Below are 23,076 nucleotides of genomic sequence, written 5' to 3'. Positions count from 1 at the left end.
AGCTGTTATTCTGCTCAGGCACGGTGTAGGACAGAACGGGGTCCTCGCGCTCTGCATTTTGAAACCGTCGCGGTGAGAAGACACCTAGCAACAGCAGCCGGGGAGCGCGGAGGAGGTGGGAATGCTTAAATTAAAACAAGAATACTGTAAACTACTGCATATCACTGGGCTACATGTTGACAGGGAGAATACGGGAGCGTATTTGTTTCTACAACACCTGTTAGTATTAACGCATGCTATTGCTAACCGGCGGTTCCCTGACATGCTAAGTAGCTAATGGGAATTAGCATGTTTGCTAAAGACCATGTCGTGGGTGGGTCGTCAAGTTAACGTCATTCACTTTCTATATGTTCACATTTAACCTGGCTGTGATCTCTCAAAGTATCTGCCCGACTCACTTCCTGTGTAATTGTCTTTTGAATCGTTATATTTTGGCTGTGACTGACCTGACAACTGCCTTATTAGCAGGTTGGCTCGTCGTTTGCCAATAGGAATATTCTCAAGCCGGGTGTTTTATACGAACGTGACACTAGATTTGCACAAGTTCGTTATTTGAGTAAAAAGCTGAACGTGCTGGTGTCAAGGAAAGTCATGACACGAGGTTACAGTTTCCTTGGATAAGTCACGTCTGCTACTGGAGAGCTTGATGCTACATCCACGCCTCACAGAAAGTACGTAACTAACAGAGACAGCGTAAATACAATTTCAGCAGAATGATCTTTAAATCACAGAGCACGGGCGAGTACATTATATTCAGCGATGTTTTATAATAATGTTAAATCCCGACAATACATGGCCATGACACAAAAATTATGTAGCGTAGCGGGGACCCTTTTCAGTGTAGAGCCACGTCCAGGCTTAAACTGTTTCAAATCATGTGGTTCGGTCATTATTTAGTGGTTTATGGATAATAAACGACAGTTGTCACTAAATCACGCGCCTGTCACCTTCGTTTCGTCCAGTGTTGAATTTCCCCACGGTTCTGAAATGCAACGTGCGCCCTCCCATACAACTGAGCATGCGCAGAGCATGTTGTAAACAATGAGACTATTCCAGACCGTCTCCAGCTTTGTGTCTGTCCAACACTTCACCTGTGTAAAGTAACCGCGGGTTCCTACTCATCTGCGCCGTTTCAATAAAGATGTCACTCGGTGAGTACAGGCACGCGTTCGTCACCGGATGTCATCACTCACACTTAGATGTTTATCGGCATCATCACCGCGAAGACAGACCAAATTTGTTACGTTACAGCCCAGACACCCGCCGCGACTGAAGTACTTGGGCGTGACAGCGTGCGAGTGAACAGACCAGTGTTGTTTTGATGGATCCAGTTTAATGTATAAGTCCGATCATCATGACGCCAGTCCTCAATGTCCCTGGTCCAACTTTCCTCCGCCAGTGTAGGTTTTCATCGGAGCTGTTTCCCACATGCTAGCTTCGCCAGAGACATTTCCCCGCCTGCTAAAGCGGACTTGTTGGTTAGCAGGCTAGCTAGCAGAGGCTAGTCCCACATTGGTGAAGCTGGTTCCGTTCAAATACATTTGATATTGGATTATTGGATTAATAATGTGGGAGTATTGATCTTGAGAAGCACCTGCCATATCGCCGAGGATGGACTTATGTTTAAAAAATTGCGTATTTTATGAGCATGCACATGATCTGTGTAACATATTTGTGGAGCCTACATGGAAATGTTTAAAAAGGGATTTGGTTGTAAAATCTCTATTTTTTTCAACGGTTGATTGCTTGTTATGATATAATATTAACATATGCGCAACCCAATTAGAGGCCGTCGATTGATTATCAGAAGTATAGATTAAGTTTAAAGAAAAAAGACACTGCATTTAATTTTTTAATCGAGTTTCACTTGTTGGTTAATACAAAGATATTAGTATTATGTATACAGTCCAAATTGTAGTGTACAATAAATGGTAGTAGTAGTGATTTTAGAGCTGTAAACAAAGGCAAAAGCCTCTGATTTTCATAAAACTTCAATTTAGCCATGTGAAATCATGTAAATATTTTACTTGAAACTAGATATGAATTTAAATGTGACTGAATGTAACACCTCTAACTGTGGTGTAGTCTTAACAAATGCATTGTATGTTATCATTCATGATAAAAGACGAGCAGCAGCTAGTACAAGGTGGTTGTCCAGTTTATTAACAGTGGCTGGTAATGATTGCTGAAGTGTCATATGTTGTGTTTTGCAGGGAGCTGAACCATGGAGGCGGTTATGAGCAGGCTGGGGGGGCTAAGTGGCGATGAACTGCGTGAGGAGTTTGCCCGAGCTGGCGTGAAGTGCGGACCCATCACAGCCACCACCCGAGCCACCTTCGAGAGGAAGTTAGCCCGAGTCCTGGCCGGGCCAGAGAGCAGTGTCACTGAGTTAGACAATGGTTCTTCAGCAGATATTTCGGGTGGTGCAGCCTCTGTTGCAGATCATGTCAACCCTGTGGCCCGTGTCACTGCTGCAGTTGCACCTACCACTGCTGCACCAAGCAACAGCTCCTCTAATGCTGCCAGCGAAGAGATGGACTTTGGTTATGGTGTGGGTCTCAACCCTCCAGAGGAAGAGGAGATCTCAGTAAAGACAAAGGCCAACAGCTCTGCTGAAGGCAGTAACTCTCAATCCAAAACAGAAACCCCTTCAAAGCTCGCACAAGTGTCCCCAACCTTTTATTATGGAGTATGTCCACTCTGGGAGGATGTTTTGTCGAGAAATGGTAAGAAAGACGCTTGTTGGTCCAGTGTCATACAGATACCATGTTCCATATTGAGAGTTAATAAAAGTCACAGCAGGAAAAGTTTCTGTAATTTGGAAAAAATTACTTTAAAGTCAAAACTCTTTTCACAGGGTCTGAACCTTTTAACTTTGATATAGGGATACAAAATAATAATGGTTGCAGCTATATCTCTCATTATCAATTAACATGCAGACTCTTTCTCCTGTTTATGTTTGTATATATGTATATATATATCTCACATGATATCTCAAATGAAATACTCCTGCGGTGTGTCCGATATTATTGCAAGTAGAATATTTGAGTTAGGTCAGTAAAAAAAGACATTTTAATGCACAAACCATTTCGCTGCACTCTGTCTCCACTGACTTTGGCAATATGCAACAATGACAACAACAGTTTTGAATGTTCTTTTTCTCAATTAGTTTCTTTTTTCTGCTTTCACATATTTATTGATAATGTTAAATGCTGCAATGCAGCTACTACAACAGTATATTTTCAGCACCTATGAAAATATAGTTTGAGTTTAATTATGAAAACATTTTCGAAATGATTGTTTCCTCAATCATCTTACTGTCTCTCAGTATGAAAAAACATGCAACTCTTGTGTATTTGGGCTTTTATGCTAAGAGCTGAGTCTCTCCTCAACAGATCCTCCTGATGCTTGTTTATCCCTGATATAGTCTGTGTTGTCTAGTTTCAGTATTTGTTAAGGAGAACGTGCTGTTGTTGTAGTCTGACATCTACATCTGTCTGTTAAGTGGATGAAAGCATTTGTTGCTGCTTGTGTGGTTGTGAGCAGCAGGGCTCCTGGACTGCCTAACCTCTCTGGAATAGAATATTGATCTAAAAGAATCTTGAGCTACTACAAAAATCAATTCTGTAAATGTTACTATGTCAGGGAGAGCTTTTATAGCAACTGCACTTTGTAGAGCCTCATCAAAATATGACTTTACAGTTTACAGTTCTTTATGAAATCTTTTGCTCCATTTTACAGTCACATTAACTCACTTCACTGTACGAAATAAGAAACGTGTGTGGAAAAAAATGAAAGATAGTAGCTAATTCTTTGTCTTTTCTTTTGAAGAGGGGCCACATGTATACACAGATAAGAAAGACACTCTTCAAGCTGTAAAGTTGATGAAAGGAGCACGATTCAAAGCCTTTCCCTTCCGAGAGGATGCTGAGAAGTTCGCCGAGGGGATCTGCGACTATTTCCCCTCTCCCAGCAAATCTGCACCCTGTGTGTCTCCTGTCAAACCAGGCCTGGTCCTTAGTAGAGGTAACTAGATGTCTGATACCTTTTATTATGTAAATGGTTGCAATAATATCCTCTGTGATGTATTTAATTAGACATTCAGCATATGTTTGATCAAAGTTTTATTCCAAGCAGTTATTTTTATTCTTTCTTAAAATGTTTGATTTTTCTCTTTTAATGCCATCTGTGAGCAAATTATTCTTATATATAAATTCTCTACGTTTTTTCAAAGTCAGACAGTTTGACCATGGAGCACATCAGCCTTGAACTGAGTTTTTAACAGCAGTGCCCATCCTTCTCTCTCTTCTCCCTCTCCTTACTAGAAAACATGGGGGTTGATACCATCAACCGGGAGCGGGCTAACAGTTTTAAGAGCCCGCGCACCCAGGACCTAAATGCCAAACTGAGGAAAGCTGTGGAGAAAGGCGATGAGGTCGCCTTTGGAGATCTGGTCTGGAGCAACCCCCGCTATCTCATTGGCTCAGGGGATAATCCCACTATTGTGCAGGTGAGGACATTAAGTGAATATCTATCTTCCCTACTCTGGTTGAGGGTTAAGGTCAGACGATGTGGCACTTTGTTAAGCCCTATGAGACAAATTGTGATTTGTGAAAATGGGCTATACAAATAGGATTGAAGTAGCACTATTGTGGAATCCCGGTCTCTGCAGAAAGTCTTTGCTATTAATAGATGTAGTATAGCCCGACTTGAATGTTGTCATTTGTTGATATTTATATAACGGTCTTTTCCACATCAGTGCCAACCTGTTCGTTGAGGCTTATGTCCAGTTTACAGTTGGCCAAGTGTAATAAGTTCATTTAAATTAGTGTCTAAGTGCCCAGACTCTTCAGGAATGTTAAAAAACCTAACTATAGCTCTTTGGAGCCAAATAATAGAAAAATATAAAATGAGCAGAAGAGCGATGGAGATGCACGATTTATAGTTTATCGTTAACTCCATTAATCTGGAAATAAACGGCAATAATGCATTGTATCAGTCATTGCAATATTCAGATATTCTGTGTCATAAATACCAACCCTTGTACCTCAAAAAGTGAAATACAAGTGCATGATTAATTCATAATTAAAGTTGGTGTTGCGTTTTTGGGTCCTCTTCCATTGGCAGGAGATTAAAGAGGATGATGTCCTGATGCATGAAGTTGTTCCCCTTGTTTTGTTTGTTCAGGAGGGCTGTCGGTACAACGTCATGCACGTGGCAGCCAAGGAGAACCAGGCGGGAATCGCCCAGCTGCTGCTGGACACCTTGGAGAACCCAGAGTTCATGCGCCTCATGTACCCAGACGACCAGGAGGTCATGCTGCAGAAACGTGTCCGCTACATTGTAGATCTTTACCTCAACACTCCAGATAAGGCTGTAAGTTAATTTAACATACACGCTGAGCCAGGTTAGATAAGATTATTGCCAAATGTTGGGAGTTAGTGGTGTTTACATTGTATTTTACTCTGTGTTTGTTCCAGGGGTTTGAAACACCACTTCACTTTGCCTGTAAGTTTGGGTGCCCAGATGTGGTCAACGTTCTGTGTTCGCATCCTGACATCGAAAAGAACAGTAAGAACAAGGACGGACAGAGGCCTTGTGATGTAAGCAGCTTTATTTTTAACCCTAATTTAACCTTTCATTCTCTAGGGATCCATAGTGTTGACATTTCACACTGTTTAATAAACCCGTGACAACACAGGTGTTACTGTTTGCACTGGACATTTAACAAGAAAAGACATGGCTCATTGTCTGCACTGCATTTACTGAGTGAGATCTGCAATGTTAGATTTCACTGTGAGAAGCTTCCCTCCTCTGCTGCACATGAAGTTGTAAACAGGATCTAATTACCCAGACTGTGATGGTTCAATGTGCACTGTTGCACTTTTTTCTGGCGGGCTGGGCCAGTTTCAGATAGATCATTCCAAATGGCAGTCCTGAGTCTCCCGACCACTATACTCGGTTGGGCTTGGGTCGGATCAGATGGTTAAATTTGGCCTGAGTCACGCTCTACTCTTAGACACTTTTGAACCAAACAAGTTTTCTGTCTATTAATAAATGAAATTGACGATGGGGCCAGTGGGCAAGTAATATAATAGGTATGTACCTGACCACCATTAAACACTGGCAACACCATCATTGCAGTGCTAGCGTTCACATCGAGTAACATTTAGCATAGCCTGGGTTCTAGCTGATGGGGACTTATACACAGAAGGTATAGATGAATGTGTGCACATACACATACGCTCTGTCTGGGAGCTACTCAGGTTTACACAGTGCTTCTGAACAATGACTTCCTGGCAGTACTTGCTGAGGGAGATACAGTTATGCTCACTCAGGTTTTAGAGCGGTGACCTTTCAGCTTGCATTTCAAATCTTTTGGCAACAGTTGCTCAGTGCACATTGTAAGCTAAAGTTAGATGAGCAAATTCTTTCCTCTGTTGATTCAGCAACAGCTGTAAGACTGTACACATATATTAAACTCTTTATTTTTCCTCTCCGCAGCTTATTTGTAGCAGGAAGAATAAAACCCAAGAAGTGAAGGAGAAGATAACTGACTTTTTGGAGGGTAAGGACATTTATCAAAACATTGAAGGTTTTTGTCACTTATCTCCTGTTAAAGATGACACAAACAAGTGCCAGTTAGTGGACATACACCCAGAGCCCCATGGATGAATGAAAACAGCTTGGGGTTGGTGTTGAGGGGTTAGTGTGGCAGACTGTGCTCAATACAGAATGAACTACTGATAAGTCTGAGAGATTTTGTTAAGCCCTCTAATTCTTTCTGGGATGTGAAAAAAACTATTCGGATAAATCTGATGGCGAAAGACTGCAGAACGCTCAGAGGCCCTCCCTCCTGCGAGAAACTGTTCATGTCTGAAAGCAGCTGTAGAGAGTAACACTGGTACTCTGCTGAATTTGGTTGGTGTGAGGTTCTGCATGCTATCTTTAATCACTGGCCTGTGCACAGCCTGACAACACCACATGCAACAGACATTAACGAAAGACAAGATTAAATTTAGTATCGAAGCTAGATTGAGATTTGATTCCCACTGGTGTGGTGTTGTGCTTTGAATGAAAGTCATGGCCATCCAACTACGTCCTCTAAACTTAAATTGTCTGTTGTGTCTTAGATCGCTGCTACATCCCTTTGTTAAGGGCAACTGACAACACCTCTCAGCCCATCATCGGGGCTTCGTGGTCACCTGAGTCCTCGGAAAATCTCTCGCTGATCCAGAGGCACACAAGAAGCCCGAAGGATCCACTGATGACAGTCACAGCCTTTGCTGGCCCACTGAGTCCGTCTAAAGCAAGTTTTTTTAATTTTATTGAGTTATTTTTAACCTATCACTGCCTCATTCTGTGTGTTTTAGCAGATCACATCATTAAGTTGTGATGTTTAAGATCAATAGAGGTTAACATCCGTTTGAAATTTATAACCTAAAAAAATATATCCTTCTGCAGGCAGATGACTTCCGCCGCTCCTGGAAGACGCCGCCCCGAGACCGAGGCGACCTTTTCCACAACATCCTCAAGTCTGATCCTGACCGTGGGGCAGAGAGAGTGGGCAGGTAAATCCAACACAGTAATCTCACTGCATGAATCAGATTTGTAAAACCCTGCCTGGCTCTCCATCAGTGAGAGTAAAATGAAATACATTAAACATTGCAATGATATCATAATACTCTTGACTGGTGATAGTTATTGGCTAAATGCTGATTATTGTGGTTCAAGAATTCACTGGAGGAAACAGTTTTTACACCAGCAGGATAAACATGTCTTTGGGGATTATGAACAAGTTGAGCCATGTGTAACATGCTGGGTTCAATCTGGTTCATTCTTTGTTCCAGGTCATCTCCACTTTTTCAGTATTTCCTTCAATCTTCACTATGTGCACCCGGCTAATTTAATCCTGGACAGGATTAGAGTTTACATTCAAAATAAAACAATATTAATACAATTTATACCGGAAATGACACCTAAATTTGTGGTTCGGTGTGTCTTCTTTATTAACAGTGTTTAATAGTGTTTGTAGAATAAGAAAATATTTGACATTACATAAACAAATCTGACAAACGGGTCAGTGACACTGTGTTATTCTCAGACGCAAACCAATCGGTCTAAATGCAGGTTAACTCAGTCTTGAGTTGTTAAAGTAAGGTTCATGCTCCATTAACTATGAGAACACCAGTAATTCTGATTAACCCAAACAAAGACATGGTGCATTTTCATGTGTAATAGTCTAACAGAGCAGTGGTCCCCTCTCTGCAGAGATCTGGCTCATGGGATGGGTCACCCATGGGCTGAGTACTGGGACTTCCTGGAAAGTTTCGTGGATCTGTCATCAACAGAGGGGCTCCGAAAGCTGGAAGAGTTTCTGGGCAAGAAGGATTTCAGCCCACGAGGTCATGACGACGCTGGAGAGAATGAGACCAGCAACAGGTTCAAAAGCCCCTCTCCAGGTATGCTCACCCTCAAGAGTCCTGAAACAAAAAATATTATTTATATTTATAAGAAAAACATAATGGTATAAACTGCTGAGATAAGAAATGTTGTGTGAACATTGCAGATCATACTCCCTGATTTAATGTGTTTTTAGGGTTGGGTATCTGGGTTTATACCAAGACCAGTGCAAAATCAATACTTTAAAAACAGTGCCAGAACCAATGAAAACAAAAGCACCAAATGACATTCAACAACAAAAATAGCCATTTTATATTTTGAAAGTTGAAATAAATAAAATCACATTAGAAATAAAAACCTGCAATAATTTAACACTAAATAAAAGTTTCAGTGCTTAATAATGCAAAAAATGCTTCAGCTCCAAACTCTTCATCAATTGTCTCCTCAGCGGCGGGGCTGGAGACGCCCACACAGCTGGCTCATGTGTTTGGCATGAGGTCACGCAGCCAGTAAAACACAGAACAACCTTTGAAATGTATCTGTGCGTCCACAGGTGCTTCATTACGTTTTTGTGTTCCTCCCTTTACAAATATTTGCTGCAAATCCCGGTGTCGGAGTCCTTTCGCGTGAAATACAGCCACACTTCTGACTGGTTAGCCTGAGGCATTTGTTTGACTGAGGTTTGAGGAAGCTACTAGCTAACTGTAGGCTAACGTTACGTGCTGCCAGAACCATGAAGAGAGTGTTGTGCCATCAGAGTTAAGTGTAATGTTAACCAGACACGTGCTGTGATGTTTATGTTGCCTGTTAACAGGACAACTATTTCAGTACAAAGCTCAGACACCGAATTGACGCCAAGATCTGTGTGATTCGGTCTGGTAGACCGGCCATGGACTAACAGGCACTGGATTTCGGTACCCAACCCTATGTGGTACTTGGCAATGCAGGGTTTGTTATCAGGTACAGCCTCTTGTGAGATGTAAAACAAACAATGCGTTTTGCAGAGCTACATCATTTTCTGCTTTGACGAGTTATATGATAATATTGCACTCCAATAATAGTGAGGAGTTTCCAGTGTGTTTTGGTTATTAATTGTCCCTGGTTGCAGGTAAACCCAAAAAGTTCTGCAACTCCGTCTCTGTCGGTGCCTTCCTGGACGAGGGTGATGACATCAGCCTGGAGGAGATGAAGAACCGGCAGAATGCAGCACTCACCAGCATCACCTCCTCTGCATCCAAGGACGGCCTGAAGGGAGCCGTGGGCGGCCACGAGTTCCACATTCTGCCCATTCCGCTGCACCACCGCGGGGCTGATCTGATCGAAACCGCGGCCGAGCAGGACCTGCTGTGCTGCTGTGACGACGTACTACTGTCGCCCGGTGTTGTCTGCAAAAATGGGGTGTGCTCCTCCTCCTCCAGAGACCAGACTCACAATGGAGACAAGGTGTCTCCCCGCACCTCTCCTTCCTCCTGCCGGCTGTCGCCCATCTCCAACCTCACGGTGGAGTTTGAGCGTATGTCACAGCAGGAGCCACTGGACAGCCTCACCAGTAGCAGGGAGAGGAGGAGCAGTGGTGGCAGCCGGCACAGGGACTCCCGGGATGCCTTCAGCTCCTCCTCAGCCATAGACATGAATTCTGGGCTGAACCGCCTGTCTCTTAGTCACAGCATTCAGGACAGCGAGGCCTTGGAAGGCCCAAGCTGGAGAACAGAGGGAGAGGGAACAGAGGAGAGGCGCAGCAGCGGCAGCTCAGAGGAGTTCTTTGAAGCAGAGGAGGGTCTGGAGGTACTGGGCAGGACTACGGGGTCAGTGACTGGGGGACGCAACTTCTGTGCTAGGTCCAAGTCATGGGACCATGGGGGGAGAGACCTGAGCAGCTCTGGGTCTTCTGGGTCCTCCTATAAGTCCTTGGATAACTCCAATGACTTCCTACCCAGGACTCCACCTCACATTAGAAGGGGACTTTTCATTGATGGGTGAGTCTAGCTGATTAATTATCGATATGAGAAAAGATTATTCTTAGACCAATTTCAGAAATCGTGTTCTGTAACATTTCCCAAGATGATGTGTTAATATCAAATGTCTATCTATCTTATATCTAGAATCTGATGTTGTTATTGTCGATGATCAACTTAAGCTGTTGTTTGTTATTTATGGCATCTTGTTCTTATCTTCTAGTTGAAGCACACACACTGAAAGACCCGCTTACTCACAGTTAATGTCACAGACAGCCAGTTACAAAACAGCTTCACCTTGTTACTCTGACGATAAGTATGTACCTGCACGTGTGATGAGAGTTCTGTTTTTTCACAGGGATTCACCAACCAAGCTAGACCGAGAGGTCTTGTCAGCAATAGACGGCATAGACTTCGATCCTCTGAAGTATCCCAGCATTCATAAGTGGAAGAGCACAATGACGTCCTACTCTGCATCAGACAGGCAGTGGTGAGTAAATCACAAGCTGAAATACTGTGATTTATCTGAATTGTGAAACATTTTAGTTTCAGAGAACATTTGGTCTGAGAAATGCAGGATCTCTGTTGCTGGTCTGTGATTTCATCGATATAAACACACATACAGTAACATCTGTACAGTCTGATAATGGCTTGATGTGATGTTCTCATTAGTGTCTTACATCTAAATTGTACAAAATGTTGTTTTCTTTACCCTAGAATGATTCCTTTTATATTTAAATACGTCACATTTCCATCGGGAGCGGGTCCTCTCTACGGACGCCACCATGTTTTTTTTACAGTAGTTGGACAAAACAAACACCTTTCAAGTTTTTATGACAACTGACGGCTATGACGGGTTCTCTTCCATGTTGGGAAGGGGACGCTGAGGTGAGGGGTATTCAGCTGCAACATACAACTTCACCACTAGTTGTCACTAAATTCTACACAATTGGTCAACCAAGTACATGTGTGAACGCAACCAAATGTGTCCTGAATGGGTCTTGAGATGGGATCACTCAAACAACATTCAGTGGTGGTCCAGGATGCACGTAGCCACATTCTTCTCACTGTGTGAAAGCAAATATGTCCTGGGCCACATATGAAGGACCATCTACTCAGCTGAGGTCCTCTGACAATTTACACTTCTCAGTGTCCATATCTTGACATCATCACTGACCAACACAATTATTTCAGTTTTACTCGTGCTGGCACACAAACGTATGGACAGCAGACACTGTTGTTAACTCAGACTGGGTAAAAACAACATAACTTGGTCACTAACCGAAGTGATGTGCATGTTTATTTGCAAATAGAGTGGGGAGTGAGATCCAACCATGTGTTCACATGAGACGCATTCAGGACACGCCAGGTGTGAAGAGCGGTCCACTTGTGATCAGAGCCCTCAGGGTGGATGTCTGAACGGGGCCTTGATCTGTTCTAATCCACCTGTTCAGTTTTAGTAGCAAAGCATCCGCGTTGTAAATGTAGTAGCTGATGTGTGTTGTTGTGTGTCCTCCAGCTGGCCCAGCCCTGCAGTGGTAAAACCACGACTCAGGATGCATCATCAGACTCCCGGCTCCCCGGTCAGCGACCTGATGTCTCCCAGCGGCCGCTTCAGTCCCGCCCGGCACGCAGCCTCGCCGGACTTCAGTCCCAGCCGCTACAGCCCTGTCAATGCTAGCTACATCCAGCGCATCCGCCTCAAGCACTTAAACGAGCCATCGATTTAGCTGCCCACCCTGTCCCTCCCTCCGCCTCCTACAACTACGGCCATAACCCCTCCCCCCACCTCACCTCCCCACCACACCACAAACCCAGCTGCACCAAGGTGGCTACTCCACAGCTCAGAAACCACATACCTAACAGAAATATGCACAAGTGTCTGGAAAATTTGTATTAATGATGTATGGTAATACTACTATGTAATACAGGAATTCTCATCACGTTGGGTTGTGATGTACACTCAAGAATGAAAAAAAAATGAAACCTTGATCTTTTATGTACTGTATGGGAGTGACCATGTTGCGTTGACGTTAAAGTTATTTGTGGCAAGAGTGAAGCACCTGTAGTCGACCTTTTTGAATATCACAAAGTCAGGCCGCACTCCCCAAAGTTAGTGGGTCTATAAAACCTTAGTGTGGAGTCCTTAACCAGGATTCTGTGAATGAAGATGTTCTTAAAGAGAAAAAAAAAAGTTTAATGTCAAATATTTTAAAAATAATTTTTTTGTATGTTGGTCAGTAGCACAAAAGTTAAATGTTTTTATCAAAGGTATTAAAACCGACTGCCATTTCCTATGTTGAATCTCAGTTCAGGAATTGCCTTAATTTTCTGAAGTGACAGTTTGTGTCAGTCACAGACGATTATGGCAAACATGGGAAAAAGACTGAGATCTTCCATGTTTTTATTTTGTTCTTCAATAAATGCATACAGTTTCTATCTTTTCTCAGTGGTTCCTGGACATGTCTTGACTTTTCCTTTCAGCCACTTACAGCGGTCTTAGACTGTGCAATTTTTCTTTTCACTTTTTTTTTTCTGAAATATGTATTTCCGATCACAGGCAACTCTCACGTTGTCAGTATGAGTGACAACACACATCCATCTCTAAAGTATGTTTTCATGCTTTTACTTTTTTTATCTGAGCTAATTAAGCTCAGTCTTAGAAAACCCTAAAGCTGTATTAAGCCATTTAAACCACTAGGGGGCAGAAAGACTTAACTCAGCAGCAACAACGCAGTTAAACTGTATATCCCTTTGACTGGCTGTGTTAACAGAACTGCCTTAAAGCTGTCAGACAACACACCTGATAAGCTGACAGCTGCACAGAGCTGCAGGTTCGATTCCCAGTGAGATCAGCAGTTCTCACGACCCATTTCACTTCACAAGTAGTTATTTGATTCACAGTTGATTTCTAATGTTACGACCAAGCCCAGGAGAAAACTGCTGCTTAATGGAGCTTTAACATCCAGAACAATACCATGGATCTCAAGTTGGCGAGTGGTAAACTCATGGCAGGTCCCTCCAGTTCTTCATGTTAACATGTTGAACGAATAGTTCAAAAATCTGCTGTAAACGACAGTATCTTTAACTTGGGGATAAATTCACTGCTGTACCAGTAATCAGCTACGTTAAGAACAAAAGCCAATCGTTATCAATATTCAGATTGCGACTAGGTTGAGAGAAACAAGTGTTCTGAATGTAAACGTTTTTGTGTGAACTAATCCTTTATCTGAGAGCACAACCTTCCCTGGGCTGATTGTATCGTCATCCTCTTGCTCTCAGGTGACATCGGATCAAACTCTGGTCTCTGAATGTTTCTGAATGTGGAACTTTGCAAAAATGCACCTAATCGACTTAAATCATGCTTCTTGTGCTTTTAGCATCCTGTACTTTCTTGAAAACTAAATGTTGAATTCTCTTTCTGTACGTCTAGATCTACTTTGCTTTCAACTAACCAATAAAAACATCACTCCTACTTTACTGCCGCGATTCCACGCGCTTTTCTTTTTACTTCTGTGGCATTTGCGAGAAAGGACTTGTGGAAAAAACAAGACTTCAATTTATATTTTTATTTACTTCAGCTGCACCTTACAACACAATCCTCACTTCAGTAAACTGTAATGACAAGTAAAGCTAACAGCACGATTTGTGTTTACAACAGCTATACAAATACAACTTTCAATTTCTTTTTTGGTTTTAAAAATCAATCACTCGTGTAAAAATCCTCAGTTACATTCAGGAGGAGTTGCTATGCAGCTGTTAACCACTTCTGGTATCCTATGGCACTGAAGTAACCACAACACCAATCTCTCCTTATAAGATGGTCGTTCAAATACAAAATAACATCAAAAGTATGTTTCAAGACACTTAAGGAGAAAATGACCCTGCGGCCGATTTGAGTCCCAGAAACTTTGCGGCGAGTGTGTGTGGGGGGGGGAGTCATCAGGTCCGCGTTAGTTTGTCTGGGGGCATGAACCCGGCGTCTCCCAGAGTTCTGAGGGCCACCCTGCCGCTGGGTCGGATGGTGAGCCATGTGATGCTGCCGTTGTTCAAACCCATGCGTAGCCAGCCCTCAGGAGGAAACTGCAGGGCCCTGAGAGACCAGAAGACAGACAAGAACATTTGAGTAATGAGAAAATTATACATTTACAGGGCAATTATTTGTGTGTAGTTTTGTCAGATTAATAATAATTTGGAGGACATCAAACTCCTATACGTAATTAGGTGTAGTAATTGTAAGAGCCCGACCAGTATTTTATGATCCTATCGGCCAATATGAGCCTTTCACAGACTTATCTGTATCAGCGGTTTATGTTAGGCTGATAACAAATCTTTAGTTTTACTGAATAAATAATGCAGAAAGCACAGCATTTGTTTACATTTCAAATTAAGATCTGTTTTCTTTCATTTTGTTATTTTTTATTATGTTTATACTGTAAAATAACAGGCCTGCATTATCTTTCTTTGTGATATGGCTTTGATGACGACAATCTTAGGAATCACTGCCATTTAAAAAATCTTTTACATCTGCCAAAATATCGACATCTGATTTTTTTTACTACTTTTTTTAATCTGTATGGATGAGCTTCACTAAATATCCCATCGACCAGAGGCAGGGGACGAGCAGTCACCCAGAAATACACACGTCTGTGTGTAGCAGTTAGCCTGTTTATATTAAACAGGGTTTTCCCTTTAGGAGCTTGACACAACTAAAGCACAAATTCAATCTACGGATCTTATGAGGCAAAATTAACACGGCAGTTAGCAAAGCAGGAGCCCACACTCCACGTTGCCCGCTGACGACACAAACCTGCACACAAAATAACGGATGACATTGGCATGACACACGATGATCTCATAGCTGTCCTCCTTCTGCTTGGGGTCAGCCCGGTGGATGTAGCGGCGGAAGGCTGCCTCGATGCGAGCCCCGTCTTCATGGTACTGCTGGAGGACGGTAGAAAGGTTGAAAGCCAGCTTTGTCACGTGAAAAAGGTTCGGTCAGAACCCGTCAGTCAGTACATGATGCTGTTGTACACTGTGAGGAATGGAGAAAGAGCTTCTTCCAAAATGACCAACCAGATAGAAATGCTCCTTCTTAAGTCACGGCTGATTTGTCCTGCAGAGAACTGGATTGTTCAAATGAAGGATCAAATTATGTCCAACAAGTTTCAGGTGAGGCCTGACTGATTAACATGTCAACAAGAAATGTTTCATGTACAATCCAGTAAAAGGAAGTGTAATTAACTGCGTCTTTCTGACACGGTGGTACCATATTTGAGGATTTTAGTTGGACGTTTTCCACGATTAAACACTCAAAATCAATGTGCCTTTTGAAGTGCTTATTTGTGTTGATCTGTACTGAACTGGCAGTAAAAACTAAATTCCCCAAGGGAAAATAAAGTTTAATATCTGAAGGTAATGGGTTTATCCAGCGTACTCAGGGCAGCGTTTGGGGAAATATTATTTTTTATCTAGAAAAATGTAAATATCTGTCGGCATAAAAATGACTTCGGCAGTGAGGTGAACTCATTCTAAAGTGTTTGTAATAATGAACATGTACCGACTAAATATATAGCATATGTTAAACTAACAATGGTAGAAGATACTGAAAGTGACTCCCTGTAACGTTGCCATTTTGGAAAAGAACTCTTCTTATTTCCATTCCTGTGGCATTGCACTGAATGCATTGGCTAATTTTGCAGCTGTAAGCCTGAACAATCACAGGACAGAACGCCTGCACAGACATGTGAGAGGCGCAAAGTAACTTGAACAAGGAAAAGCAAATCCGGCCTACAGCCCACTCCAGCGGCAGAGTGGATGCAGCCTCTCTCACCACAGCGTCAGGTTTCCAGTGAGTGACGGGTGGAACCGGCTCAATAGGTGCGCCCTCCCTCAGCAGGTCGCACCTCACCAGCTCCACTCCTAGACCCGTAAGACATTCAGCACAAGGACAAAATATAAGTATACTTTTTATTAGGTACTGAATGGAAATGTAAGCTGTTACTCTTAAACGAGTAAGAGCTAAACACTTGACTTTTTGAAACCATACAAATGATCGAAGTGATAAGGCTGAGTGGACGAGTCGGGTCTTTCACTACCTGAGAGGTGTTTGCTGATGATGTTTGCTGTCTCTGTGGCCCGGGCCATGCTGGAGTGAACCAGGACATCGTACTTCAGTCCCAGAGCGGCCAACCTCTGGCCCGTCAGCTCCGCCTGTTCACGACCTGGAAGTAGAGACACAGCCATTATAACAAAGGACTTGTTTGTCAGATGGGACACCAAGATGGTCGGTAAACTTTGGTTGGAGCAACAGGCAAGAGAAGAGGTACTGTCTCCCACACATTGGGGCTGGTCCCCAACATACACATTAACCTCTTTGACTGAAACTACTCCCCAGACTGCTGTGTGGTTCCCCATTCATGCAGGGAAAACAACTAGACCTAGTGGAGTGAGGATCCTCTCCTTGTCGCAGTTTCCACTCAGGTTGTACTGGGAGTGCCTGATGAGGAGGATGTTGCGTGTAGCTTTGGGTTTGCCGTTGTCCTGCTCGGAGCTGGGGTCCTCGGTTACACTCTCCTTCTTCTTCCCGTTGGACAGTAAAGCTGGGTCTCTCCTGAACACAGTTAAGTGTTAACACAGGGATTTTCAGATTAGGCTTTGTCCGGTTGGTTTAGTGGTTAGGTTTAAGCATGGACATCTGGGTTAAACAACTAGGATTTATGATGATGATCAGCATGAAACTCTGAGGAACTTCCATAAACTTAGTTTGGAAGATTCTCAACGCCAAGCTTCCTTTAAAATGTTCACTATTCATAGATGTGTGGTTTGTCAGTAGTTAGTGTAGATCGAGGAATAAGGATCATGAATCTCACAAATCCTCTTGATCCTTCCTTAGAATCGGCATGCATCCAAACTATTACAGTTAGCAACCTGTTAAGTTTGGTTTGAGTTTAACAGGCCAATCATGTTATCAAGATATCAGAGGATATCGATCATTTTCACAATAACTGTTGCATCGATGTTTGTGTTACGTTTCAAGACAGAACTTGTGCTCCTAAGAGAAGGTTGTGGTTCAAACAGCTGAGGACCAAAGGTGACCGGGCCTTATCTGTCAGGGTTCAAACTCTTTAAAGCAATCTCCGCTGGCAGAATCCTTGTCCTCTTGTTAATCTCTCTTAAAGACACATTTGTATACGTAGCCGTTTTCTGGTTCTGATCTTACTAACTATTTCAATCATTTTGTTTTGTTTTGCCTTGTTTTGAAACATTTCTTATCGTGACATTTTATATGTTTGTATTCGTGCTGCAATTATGTGTAGTCCTCAAATTGCTTTGTTACTTGTTGTTCGCCTTCAACATTTTACATTTAGCTTGTGCAGCATCTTGTAACTGCGTTAAGATAAATATTATGATTATAACTGTTGTTAAACAAAATGACAATCTGAGGTAGATAATGTATGTGTCGTAGCTCCTATATTGGATTGGCATTACACAGATTTATAGGCGTTTGGCCTTTGGGTACTTCCTCATTGACAGAACATATACAGGAGATACTTGTTTACATAGTTTACCGACCCAGACCATAGTAGCACAACATCTTCTTATACTGAAGCCAACCTCCTTTGACCATAGTGGACAGACGGCTACTGAACTGCTATAACTGAGCTAACAATGGAGGCGGTGCATCACAACTAGCTACGCGGAAACGATCCGAGACCATGCCGGTACATCGACTCACTTGTCCCAGTTGACATCCCAGGCGTGTCCGGTCGGGGCCGCGTGTGGCTGGCGGGGGTCCACGCCGGCTGCGCAGCTCGGAGCACCGTCAGTTGGGACCACCGGCTGGCCGCCGCCTCCCCGCGCTGCCCCCCGAAGTACCCGCGGGAGTCGGCAGCCGCGGCCGCGAACACCAGCACGGCGGAGCCTCCGGCGACCCCGCAGATGAGCTGGAAAGTTTTCCTGTACGCCATGGTCCTGCGAGCCGCCGCGGGGTTAGCACACTGCCCGCTAGCTAATTAGCTGAGCTCCGACGGGTCGCTGTAACGAGACGCCACGCCACCTGTCCTCAGTGTTCTGCGGCTTGGTTTGGACGAATGGCGTCTGATTGTCCGATGGGAGCAAGTGAAAGTAAAAGCTGCGGCACAGACGTCTGCAGGTGCGGCGGCGCTAAGCTACAAACTAAAAATACAGTCGGCACAACAGATAGCAAGCTAATCTAGTGTTCCACAAAAAGTACGGGGGCCCGCGGAGACAAAAAGCCTCCACTTCGCTCTTCGCATACATTTGATTGTGCCACAAGGGGGCGCTCTGAGTCCAAAATCTGGAGTGATAACTGCAAGAGGCGCTGTAAATCCACACATGAAATTGTGAGAATAATGATAAATGAAAGATAGCAAGTCACACAATAAAAAATCTCAAATAGAAGACAGCAGTTGAAAAATTATATAATATTTAACTAGTATCAAAAGAAAGGATTGAATAAACATAAATAATAGCAAAGCACACGAGTAGCTGTGAGGTGGGTGACCTTTTGAAAACAGTTTAAGTCTAACAAATCGTCACGTGATCTACTATCATTTTCAAACTTTGCAGGAGGCGGTGAGAGGAGCGAGAGGTTCACTTTAACAACAGGGGTTTCATTTGAAAACGCGCTGACTGATGTGCAATGACCAAGCCGGACTGAAGAGTTGAAGAAGATATTGTGTGAAATATATTCTATCTGCACCGATCACGTGTGTACACTTGTGGGTGAGCGAAGCAACGTAAAACTGGCAGAATCTGAATGGAGTCTGGTGCCGGTGGCTGCGGCTGCGGCGACAGAAACACAGATTTACCCTCAACTTTAAAACACGTTGTAGATTCAATAAACACTGTTTTTTTAATAGTTGCGTGTGTATTCAAAGGGAAACTGAAAATGTGAGAGGATCGTTGAATCTTGCGGGTAAAATCCTCGGGTAAAACATGCCTGAAGAGCGATCCCTGCCTACCGATGAAATGCAGAATAACCAGCAGCCGACACGGGCAGTTTTCCTTGGGAGACGCCTGCAGGGTTTCCAGGGATCGAGGCTCCACCTTTTCGAGCGGTTCAGTGACCTCAGCAGTGGGCTGGACCGTGAGGGTGGGATCTCCAGGCTCCCAGAGAGAGAGAGAGAGAGAGAGAGAGAGCGAGAGAGAGAGAGCGAGCTCCAGCCCCGTGTGTTCCTGCCTCTCTCTCTCTCTCTCTCTCTCTGAGGATCTATGCGGCTTCATCGGTAGCACACACGGACTGCTTGTACCTTTCACACCCGCAGAAAAGCCCTTCCACACCGGACCTGGACCTCTTTATTATTCTTCCTACACGCGCCTCCAATCGGAATAATTAATAGAGGAATGTGGAAATCACAGAATGCCCACCAGCGCTGGAAAGAGATTTAAACCCACCAAATACATCCCGGTGTCCACTGCTGCCACACTGCTCGTGGGGTCCACCACTTTATTTTTCGTTTTCACGTAAGTTTTTTACGCCTCCTCTTCTCCCCTTATCATGTGCATGCATTGGGTTGTTTCTCCAGATTACGCGCACACCCACCCACAGACACACGGGAGTGGATCTGAAGTTTGCACGGGTGGATTCAGTCACTGAACTGGAGTAAGTGTTGTTTTCACAGGAGTGTGCCTCATCCAGTTGGGAATTGGCTTCTTGCAAAGAGCAGCCTCGGATGCAGCCTCTCCTCTGCAGCCCCACGCAGATCATTCTAGGGATTAAACCTGCAGGGTCAAACTTCCAGTGTGTCAATTTATAAAGAAGCCACGGCCGTGCAGGGGAGAAGCACAGCTCCTGGGCCTGCAGATGCTCACTTTCCATTCAAGAGACGCCGCAGGCAGTTGTTGGTACAATTAAAATGGTTGCGTTGGGCCAGCAGGCGGCTGTGTGTGCGTGTGTGCGTGTAGGCGGCTGTGTTTGATTCCCAGTGTAACACCACTCATGCAAGAGGCATTAGTTACTCTAGGTGAGGGGTTGTTGGGGAAGTGGGGTCCTGCAGGGGTCCCAAAGCTATGACTCAGACCATCCACCGCCATGCCCCACCTACAGTGTGTGTATATGTGTGGTCTCCTGACCCGAGAACAACAGGTCCTCCCTCTCTCCCTAAGCAGATTTCCGTTCAGCTCAAGTGTGGAGATGAGCTGCTGATAGTGCTCCATCCTCAGCGGCTGATGATTACACAGTCACACAGCTTTATCAGCTAGGGTATCAAGCCCTGCAAAGGACCCCCACGTAGGGAAGCTTTCACCACAGGCCCCTCGATCACTCCACCTGATAATAGAGGGAGATAATAATGTGACATAAATGCAGAGGTGACGCTGTAGATGACGGCAGAGAGTGAATCATCATCCTCACATACATGCTCCTCCAGGGCTGACCCGCCCAGGTGAGCAGATTATCAGTGTAATCTACGTCATGACAAGGACACACGAGGGGGGGGGGGGGGTGGGGGGGGGGGGGGGGGGGATCTCTATGAATGACGTCTGATCTAGACTAACTACTGTGAGAAGCATCCATCACTCACTATCCTCCTATATAGAGTCACTGTCTGCAGAGGGATCAAACTGCAGCAGTGATTTCTCGCTCTCTGATGATTGGCTGTTTGACAGTGCTTTAAAGACCATATGTCACAGTAACCAATGGGAGACATGTTAGACGCAGTGATGATTCACCAAAATCGCACCATGAGAAATCCATCTAGTTTCTAAGGCATTTTCTTCTTAACATGTCGTATGTTTTGAGCTCTTGATGATCTAATGTTGTGTGTGTGAATTTTCAAAGTCATTTTTTTTTTTTTTGTCACATCTTCATGAACTTTATTTCTCTCAATAGTAAAATGTAAGCAAGATGTAATAAGTGTAAAATCTGGCCCACTGGGACAAATGGCTGCACTATGAGGGGTTTTGTACTCTCACTCTCAGGTCAGTGACCGCGACCGAGCCAAACATATGGTGTTTGTGGGATGCGCCAATGGGAGGTATCTTTAAAAATCCCAGCACTTCTTAGTGTACTGTCCAGGGCTTTGCTTAAACAAATCCTGATCTGTGAATCAATGAATGTATCAATTTGTGATCAGAGATTCAGTCACAGGCTGCCAATAAATATCACTCTACACTTTAAGGTTCACCCCCTCAGCAGATGGTTTGAGGGTGAGGATTAAGACTGTAGTCTGTTCCTCTTCCATTTCCTCTTAAAAAAAGGCCCAGAGGATTGAGCTGTGTATAATGGACCCCCCCCCCCCCCCCCCCCCCCCCCGGGGAGCAGTGCACGTCCAAACTAGGACATCCCTTCTCATTATCAAACACACATCCATTCCATCCATTATCTTGGACCCGGTCTGAGGCTGCTGCTGCTGCAGAGCTACACATAAACTCACGATACTAGCCACAGAATAGTTATAGACCTTTTGTGTTACGTCTCTTAATCAGTATAACATGCACTGACAACAGTAGCAGAAATTTGAATATTCATATTGTCAGTGTGGTTTGGATGCAGACATGCAGGAGTAAAACTAAAGAGCTAGATCACGACCTCATGTGCACTCATGTACAGCAGAGTGCCGGGGACACAAATCTTTTTTTATTCCCAGGCTGCAGTGTGTTAAAGGTCTCACTGCTGTCAACAGGCCACTTGGTGTCATGTGGGCAACGGAGGATGAGACCTGGGGTCAGCACTACACACACACAGGGTTGGGTTTGGCTTGCGGATGTCTGACAGTTTGTGTTTCCCCACAGAGATTGAATTAGGTCACATTAGGACAGAATTATTTATGTACACACAGCATGGCCACTCATCACTCATCATAGAGAAATACTGAAGATAAGTCTCTAGTCGTGGTTTAGCAATCACAATATAATCCCAGTCATATCTGGATCAATAACTTAGAGCACTGACTATATATAAATGGGTCCCTGTTCCGTATGGCTGCATTAAAGAAGCTTTCTTCTACCTTTTAGTGTGGCGGTGCTCAGAATGGCTTAATCACTGCCCTTGACCATATGCCAAATGAGTAACCTGCTCTGGAAGCAGAACAGCCAGGCTGGCGGTTCTCATTTGATGCCAAACTTAATAGGCCACACTCCAGGGTGCGCATGGCTAGATGTATGGATCGATCCACCGATCATCTGGACAAGACCTACGTGCTCAGCAGTTTTGTGTTTGTGCCGGCTAAATAATCAGAGTGCACGGCGGCATTTGACCAGAATGAGAGCAGAGCTGTGCACGAGAAAGAGCCTGACAGGAATCTAATCTCCAGCTTCCACATCTGTTTCCTCCTTTTCACTTCAGATCCATGGAATCAGTCTTCATTCATATCCTAAAGCATGCTTTGTTTGGTATTTGTGCTCCATTCAGAATTTCCAGCGTGTTAGTGGAGAGAGTGACAAGCTGTGAAAAGATGGGAAGAGGGGTTGAAACTCAATCACGATACACTGTTAAAAATGTCACTAATCATTGGGTTCTTGATGGTGCCACATATATGGTAAATGGTTTCATAAGGAGCCATTTTATATGATTCATCACAGAGCAGCTGTTTTATTGTAAAAATGTTTGGGGGAACCTGGAACAAAACGTTTTCAGTATGACAGTGGTTCAGGCATGCCCAACTTCAGGCATAAAAAAAAAAACTAAAAAAACCACAATCTCTCCCCCTCAAAATGTTCATCTGTCATTAACAATGTTTGGGGGAACATCAAA

The 23,076-nt window shown here is 43.9% G+C and overlaps 3 protein-coding genes across 4 annotated transcripts in view; 2 read left to right on the top strand and 1 right to left on the bottom strand.

The window, feature by feature from the left end:
• The first annotated feature begins 64 nt into the window (after positions 1-64).
• On the top strand, positions 65-12,803 carry ankle2 (ankyrin repeat and LEM domain containing 2). 2 transcript variants are annotated; one of them, XM_053421212.1, is made up of 13 exons: positions 65-115; positions 2,214-2,726; positions 3,832-4,026; positions 4,326-4,510; positions 5,188-5,376; positions 5,481-5,603; positions 6,505-6,568; positions 7,134-7,313; positions 7,469-7,571; positions 8,272-8,462; positions 9,512-10,379; positions 10,717-10,848; positions 11,878-12,803. In XM_053421212.1, the coding sequence occupies exons 2-13, from the start codon at positions 2,225-2,227 to the stop codon at positions 12,086-12,088; spliced, it is 2,943 nt and encodes a 980-aa protein (XP_053277187.1). In that variant the 5' UTR covers positions 65-115; positions 2,214-2,224; the 3' UTR covers positions 12,089-12,803. The 2 variants fall into 2 exon arrangements, with proteins under 2 accessions (XP_053277187.1, XP_053277186.1); XM_053421211.1 differs by lacking the exon at positions 65-115 and adding an exon at positions 1,009-1,151.
• Positions 12,804-13,912: 1,109 nt separating this feature from the next.
• Positions 13,913-19,316, bottom strand: pgam5 (PGAM family member 5, serine/threonine protein phosphatase, mitochondrial). The gene is given in 7 exon segments (XM_053421214.1): positions 13,913-14,451; positions 15,169-15,302; positions 16,192-16,280; positions 16,457-16,582; positions 16,799-16,971; positions 18,097-18,136; positions 18,139-19,316. Coding segments are annotated over 7 exon segments (903 nt in total). The 5' UTR covers positions 18,329-19,316; the 3' UTR covers positions 13,913-14,300.
• Positions 18,763-23,076, top strand: part of zdhhc8b (zinc finger DHHC-type palmitoyltransferase 8b) — a 64,851-nt gene continuing 60,537 nt past the window's right edge. Inside the window, exon 1 of the mRNA XM_053421213.1 lies at positions 18,763-19,847. Within this exon, the coding sequence (XP_053277188.1) occupies positions 19,744-19,847 (104 nt within the window). The 5' untranslated portion in view covers positions 18,763-19,743. The remainder of the gene's footprint in view (positions 19,848-23,076) is intronic.

Source organism: Pleuronectes platessa, chromosome 4 (genome assembly GCF_947347685.1).
Source record: "Pleuronectes platessa chromosome 4, fPlePla1.1, whole genome shotgun sequence".
Lineage (NCBI taxonomy): Eukaryota > Metazoa > Chordata > Actinopteri > Pleuronectiformes > Pleuronectidae > Pleuronectes > Pleuronectes platessa.
The sequence above is the reverse complement of the archived record's forward strand: the minus strand, read 5'-3'. Positions and strand labels throughout refer to the sequence as shown.

What these genes read in the sequence shown, in the direction of transcription:
- ankle2 (XM_053421212.1), top strand. Translation starts at nt 2,225, where the DNA reads ATGGAGGCGGTTATGAGCAGGCTGGGGGGGCTAAGTGGCGATGAACTG. An exon ending in TCAACACTCCAGATAAGGCT is followed by an intron (nt 5,377 to 5,480) that starts GTAAGTTAATTT and finishes TGTTTGTTCCAG; the next exon opens with GGGTTTGAAACACCACTTCA. An exon ending in ACGGACAGAGGCCTTGTGAT is followed by an intron (nt 5,604 to 6,504) that starts GTAAGCAGCTTT and finishes TCCTCTCCGCAG; the next exon opens with CTTATTTGTAGCAGGAAGAA.